Source organism: Dreissena polymorpha, chromosome 8, assembly GCF_020536995.1.
Source record: "Dreissena polymorpha isolate Duluth1 chromosome 8, UMN_Dpol_1.0, whole genome shotgun sequence".
In the NCBI taxonomy this organism is placed as follows: Eukaryota; Metazoa; Mollusca; class Bivalvia; order Myida; family Dreissenidae; genus Dreissena; species Dreissena polymorpha.
This window is the reverse complement of record NC_068362.1, coordinates 48,243,048-48,250,116: the sequence shown is the minus strand read 5'-3', so window position 1 is coordinate 48,250,116 and position 7,069 is coordinate 48,243,048. Positions and strand designations below refer to the sequence as shown.

The following is a 7,069-nucleotide window of genomic DNA, read 5'->3' as shown; positions in this document are numbered from 1 at the left end:
TTAGTTATCAAATGCTTCGTCAGTAAATGGGTTTAAAACTCGCTTTTGATAAGCTTCTTGCACTTCTGGACTCAGGCCTTTGAGATCATCTTCATTCCTGATAACCCCTTTTGGTAAATATCCAATTAATCTGTTAACATGCTCTTGAAGAAGCTTTTGTCTCTCCTCCTCAACAATCTGCATTCGGAGTGCCTCAAAATTTTCATTTTCCCGAAGCTCTTTAAGTTCAGCCTCCTTTGTTGCAGCAAACTCTCGTTTTCGCTTTTCCATTAGCTCCTCCACAGCACGTTTATGTTCCATCTGTTTCATTCTACGCCTCTGGGCATTAAGCTGTTCAATCTTGTCATCTGCAGCAAATTTAGCCAACATATCCCGCTTCAACTGCTCATGTTCCTTTTCTTCATCTGCCTTTCGTATCGCCTGTATTTGCATTTGTGTAGCTCTCTGTGATTGCATGTCTAACCTTCGGCGTATTCTCAGTTCCATGAGTTCTCTTTCCTTTATTCTCTCCCTTTCTGCATCCTCTTCAAGATTTAGTTCGAGCAATATATTTTCTAGTTCTTCTTTTTCCGCTGCTTGTCTTGATATTTCTTCGCCGAGCAGTTTTTGAACATGAGCACGAGACTCCTCTATCGCTGTGTTCTTTGCCAAATTGTCTTCATCTCGTCTACTCTGCATCTGTGCAAATCGCCTTATAGATTCATTTTCGTCTTCCATTCGACGTCGTTCTAAATTTTTCAAATGTTCTCGAGCTGTGTTGAAATCTTCTATGTATTCTTTCGTTGCCTGTTGTTTCTTTAAGACCATCACGCGTTCACTGCGGTCTTCCTCGTAAATTTTCTTTACTATTTCATCGATCATAAGTTTTTCCTTTAACAATTCTTCATATGCATTTTGCTTTCTTAACTCTTGGTCTTCCAATTGCCGTTCGAGGTCCTGCTGATAGTAAATTTGCTCTTGATGCCTCTCAACTTCCTTTCGTCTTTCATTTTCATCTGCTCTCTTGCTTTCTTCCATCATCTCTTTAGATATTTCTGCATCACGTTTCATCTCATCAAACTTCATGGTCTGTTTTCAGCTATTTGGGCGGATCGTTCCTTGTTTATGTATGCTGACTTAATCTTAACGTCCAACTCTCTGAGCTCTATGCTGTTTATCCTTATTTGCTGTCTTATTTTTTCTTCCCTCACCTGTTCTTGTTTCATTCTTGATAATTCCTCAGCAAGTTTTTCTTCTTGTGCTTCTTGTTTCTTCCGCTGTAGACGCTCGAACTGAGCCTTTGAAATACTCCCTTCCATTTCCAATTCCCGTTGTTCCTCCACAAACATACGCATAGCCCTCTTGTTTTCAAGTTGCTCCGATTTATCCCAAGTAGACTTTAATACCTGATCGCTTGCAAGGGCTTTTAACGTGTCATTCCTTGTCAATTCTTGCTTACGGGATAGTTGAAGCTGACGTTCTCTTTGCAAAGGAGACGGGTATCCATAATGCCCTATAGATGCCATATATTATTTTCTTGTTATTTATGTGGTATGATATAGGCGTCAAATTAAGACCTAGGATGTGATTTTTCAAGAAGCAAATCTTGTTTGATTGATAAAGGTAACTGAAATAATGAAAGAAAACTTATTATCACTTATGTATATACATGTACATTTGTAATTTATAAACCCATTATATTTTGTTAATGTGTCAATATTTAATAATATTGTATTGATATTTACCTACTTCTTTAATTGTTATTAAATATTTGCATTTAAACGAAAATTAAAAAGAAAATAATTAAACAATTTTTATGTAAATTTAAAACATGAAATAAAATAATAAATATATTGCAATAAGTTATTTTTATAATTTACTTATTACATACAAAATAATACATTTGAAAAATAATTATAAAATAATTATAAAATAAGTTGATTATAAAATTTATCATTTTGATATCAAATAATTTCGGCGTATTTCCTGACTTTGAAAATAAGGTAGAACATTTACGTTTTTTTTAAATTGTTTAATTGAAAACAGTTTAAGTAATGTTGTGTTTTGCCCCCTAAATAGTCGGATATCAACCGCATTAAATGTTTGTTGTACAGTGCACACATCTGGAAGTACATAATAGCGTTATCAATAACTAATTTTACTGCGTGAAAATTTAAATAAATGGTTACCTTCAAATCGTGTGTTATCTTTCTGTTCCTCAAATATTTTATAATAATACTGCATGTGATGATTCTACTCCTATATACTTGCAGATTTTCACGGAGATGTCTTAGATTTAAATTCCCCCGCAAACTGTGATTGGTTGTCTAATATGCTTTAAGAATTACGAACTGCTCAATCATTTTTAAATCTCATGTGTGAAAAACATTGTAAGCGACGGTCACTAATATAATTAAATTCTTTACAACTGTTTTTTGTCTTTAATGATACAACCGAGAATACAGTATGTTAAAACTAATAAATCTATTGAAATAAATGATTTTAATAATTTACATGTATTTAATACATAAAAACTAAAACATTTGAAAAATAATTCCCAAATAAGTTGAATATAAAATAAGTCATTTTTGATATCAAATTATTTCGAATAATATCCTGACTTTGAAAAAAAGGTAGAATATTCACGTTTTTAAATTGTTTAATTGAAAAAAAAAAAAGTAATGTTGTGTTGTTGTTTTTCCACTAAATAGTCGCATATCCACCGCATTAAATATTTGTTGTGAAGTGCACACATCTATAAGTACATAATAGCGTTATCAGCTTCAAATTTTTCTGCGTGACAATAAATGAATGGTTACCTTCAAATCGTGTGTTATCTTTTTGTCCCCCCAAATATTTTATAATTTTACTAAATTTGATGCTCCCATATATGCACGGAGGAATGACTTAGATTTCAATCCTCCACAAACTGTGATTGGTTTTCTATTGTGCTCTATGAATTACGAACTCTTCAATCATTTAAAAATCTCATGTGTGAACAACATTGTAAGCGACAGTCACTAATATAATGAGTTCTTTACAACTGTTTTGGTATCGTCTTAAATGATATAACCGAGAATACAGTATTGAGTAAATCTCAGAAAAAGTAGATTGTTTTCACAACTCGTTTATATACAAATATCGACTACATTACTTTTAAATAAATAACGTACGTTGTATTGCGCTGATAATTATAATATGACGCATATACGGTTTAGTTCTAGATAAAATCATATACACACATTATTTTGTGATATTTTGTGATGACGAACAAATGTTACGCAAAGTAAGGTACCGCTGCTGGCTAAAATAGGCATGCTGTATAATGCGGAATGTTGTCTGCGTATGTTCATGGCTATAGAATTACAAATTATGTCGATAATAATTGTTACAGACAGGGAATTACGTTTTCTCTAATCATAGCCGTACTTTCTTCGGTTATAAATAAATAAATCCCGGTCGGGAGTTGTTTTTGTGAATATCGAATTTCGTATGTCAGGTTTGCGTGATTGAAAGTACTCACGATAATTCAGACATTCTAACGATATCGCATACAATATTGGTAACACGACCGCATTACGGACTATAACAAATACAAGACATGGTTGCGTTTAGCTTTCATTTGCAACGTATTTGTTCTGCGAATATCAAACTATACGAGGTCTTTCCTGACCGTAACTAGTTATGTGATGCTCCACCGTACGTTGTACAACTTTTTATTTGTGAAAGGATCACAAAAGACGCATCAGCTTAATTAAGAAAAAGGATTTTTGTATCTAGATTTTGTTGAAGAAGAAACATCTGGTTTGGTTTTGTATTGTATGGTATTTTGTTAAATGCGGTACTAAGTTGTCGTCGTGCTAGTCCCATATGGATCGCGTCATGCGAAAATGGGGCTTTAGCAAAATTCAGCCAGCTTAGCTTTAGACCATCATGCGACATTGCGCAGTCTTGTTAGGAGCAACGCTGCCCTCTATAAATTCACTCAAAATGTTGTGGTCTCGTTAACAGATTGGGAAGCCCCTGATCCGACTGCGCTATTGCGCACATGGCATACGACCCATATTTGACACGACGCGGCCCATTTGTTGACCAAGTGCCGAGACCTGCTAGCTTTTAGCTGTATTGCTGAATGTGCTTGCTTATGGAAAAATAACACTAACATGAGGCTTCTAACATCAGTTGTATGCATTTGAATGAAACATATATTTGTAGACAAACATATCAGCTTTGTTTGTACCAACAGGTAAGTGCTTTCCCCCAATTGTTTGCGCATTCGCGGTAAAGTCGATTACAAATTTCGTTTGCAACAGTAATATCAAATCTCACAATTCGGACATTCTGTTATACACTTTATAATTCTAAATGAATATTTACTCACTTGATTTTTCGGTAAAATAATTAAAATGTTTTAATCGGCTCGCACCGTGTATCAGTGTATACATAATTTACGATACTAATAGTTTTCCATCCGTGCGTTAATTAATACACTGATTTTAACTTAAACGATGTGAACCTAACCACGTGTTTCAAACTTGTCATGTTTGATTTAATGTCATCATCCTGTTGTTAACCATTATGCAAAATAAAAGTCAAAGTCGCATAATCGCTCATATGACTGACACGTGACTGAAATTCAATTGAATTTAATTATATGCGACCAAATTGTTTTTTACTGTAATTTAAGTTCGATTTTAGAATGACTCAATGTCTGTGCTTGGTCTGTAACGACTTAAACTCTGGTCAATACATTTGTACTTGTAGGATAAACCCCATGGCACGTTTTTGCTTGTTCATGTTCGCGTGATCACTAATTGTCCAATTTTCCACATAATTCCCGAATCGACAACGATAAACTGCTTGTAATTGCCTTGGTCAGTTAATGAATGCAAATCATACACATCGTCGAGATTTGTGGAATAATATGAATAATAGATGAACTCGGATATAAAAATTGGTTGATTGAGTACGTGTCCGTCAAGTTCATTGCAATTCTCAATTTCATTGATATCAAGCGCATACCTATTCTACGTGTATTTACACGTAATATGTGTCATATATATAATACATTAAGTGACGACCAAAAATGTCAGTGTATCAACAAAATATATAACAAAAAATAACATTAAAATTGACGATAATATATCTGTAAAACCTTGCCCTTTTATGAAATACTACTGCGTTAGTTAACCTTATAAGCTTAACGGGAAATTCGTTAATAATTTAATGCTTGAATAAGAACTATGTCACCCATATATTTGACCTTTTACAACTCAAAATATGTAGCTCCATGAGATACACATGCATGCCAAATATCAAGTTTTTATCTTCAATATTGCAAAAGTTATGGCCAATGGTAAAGTTTGACGTAAACAAACAAACCAACAAACCACCAAATCAACAAACGGACAGGCAACAACAATATATCCCCCAGTTTAGACTGGGGGACATAAATAGCTTTGTGTAATACAAAACAATTTGCTTTTTAAAGGGGCCTTTTCACAGATTTTGGCATGTTTTGAAGTTTGTCATTAAATGCTTTATATTGATAAATGTTAACATTAGATATAAAAAGCTCCAGTAAAACATCAAGAATACAATTTGAAAAAGAAAAAAAGGTAACCCTCTGCAGGGCTCGAACCACAGACCCCTGGAGTCCAGGAGTAAAACGCCTGCCAAGTAGACCCCTCGGCCATCCTTCCGAATACAATGTAAGGTGTATTTTATACTTCATATAAGCAATCCTCGTAGATTCACAAACATTAACGACAACAACAGAACTCTCCAAATTATTAATTCGTTTTGCGTTGCAACGCTTTATAATTTTCGGGTTTTTAATCGCCAAAAGATGCATATAATGGCTATTAGAGCATGGTAAATGTTAAGTATTACTGTTTCCTTACAAATATCATAACTAAAACGAAAATTTGCGAATCTGAAACCACTTTTTATTTAATTTTGTCAATTTACGCAAACGTTAAAAGGCCCCTTGAAATGATTCAGTAAAAATTAATAAGATTTATTTATTTACTAGTTAGTATCTCGTAATCTTTGTACATTCTATAATCTGAATTCTAACACGGCACGTGCCAAATTTCATATAAACAAAGAAGAAAATCGTCCATGGGTTATTCTGCAACAAATTATGGGCGGAGCTTATACACTGAAAGCACGCGCTGTAGTTAAACAAAACATGCCGATACATTTTCCACCAGCAGAAATAAAATGTTTTTTTTTCCATCCAGTTTGGCTGTTATTGAGGGCGGAGATCTGATCGACAGAACAGCCGAAAGCTATTTTTATGGGCGGAGCTTCACATAAAATAGTATGCAAGAAAAATAAGATACATTCTTTAAATCTTTAGTAAAAATCGTGTTAGAATCGAAATAATTCGTGTACGTTATAGTTTGTTGTCGAATAACCCACGGCCGGAAGTTTAGATGCGTGGTTTCAAATCACTCGTGCTTCGCACTCGTGATTTAATCCCTACGCATCTTAACTTCCGGCCGTGGGTTATTCGACAACAAACTATAACGTACACGAATTATTTCTTAAATATTGCGATCCTTAATACGTATGGAAAACGATAACTTGAAATCGCAAACACATATCATGCAGTTTCCTTAACTATATTTTTGCAAATTAATAAATTACATAATAATGGTTTTGACATTATTCAGTTACATGATGAAGTTTACTTCAATTAGGGAAATTGAGAAGACACTTTCCCGAAAATTGAAATATATGAATGTATTTTTGAAGAGAAAAGTGTGCCTTAAAGACGATCAAATCCAAAGTAATCAGTGGTCTGGGCATATTGGGCTGTTTTCAAGACAACAACACCACGTTTCAATTCATGATTTCAATATACTAAGTCCAATATAAACAACACCGTTTTTCATGACATTGTGTCCACATACACAGTCAAATATAAACAACGCTATTTGTCATGAACTGTTTTCCACATACTTCAATATAAAGAACACTATGTTTTTCGAAATATTTTCCACATGTGACAAGTCAAATATCAACAACACAATGTTTCATGGAACGTTTTCCATATGCTAAGTCAAATATCAACAACACAATG

General features: G+C 33.8%; 1 protein-coding gene across 1 annotated transcript; it reads right to left on the bottom strand.

The window, feature by feature from the left end:
• LOC127840507 (meiosis-specific nuclear structural protein 1-like) lies at nt 1-1,065 on the bottom strand. The gene has a single exon (XM_052368924.1). The coding sequence runs from the start codon at nt 1,063-1,065 to the stop codon at nt 1-3; it is 1,065 nt and encodes a 354-aa protein (XP_052224884.1).
• Nucleotides 1,066-7,069: the final 6,004 nt, after the last annotated feature.

Bases quoted from the DNA above. Each gene is read 5' to 3' on its own strand.
- LOC127840507 (XM_052368924.1), bottom strand. From the start codon at position 1,065: ATGAAGTTTGATGAGATGAAACGTGATGCAGAAATATCTAAAGAGATG.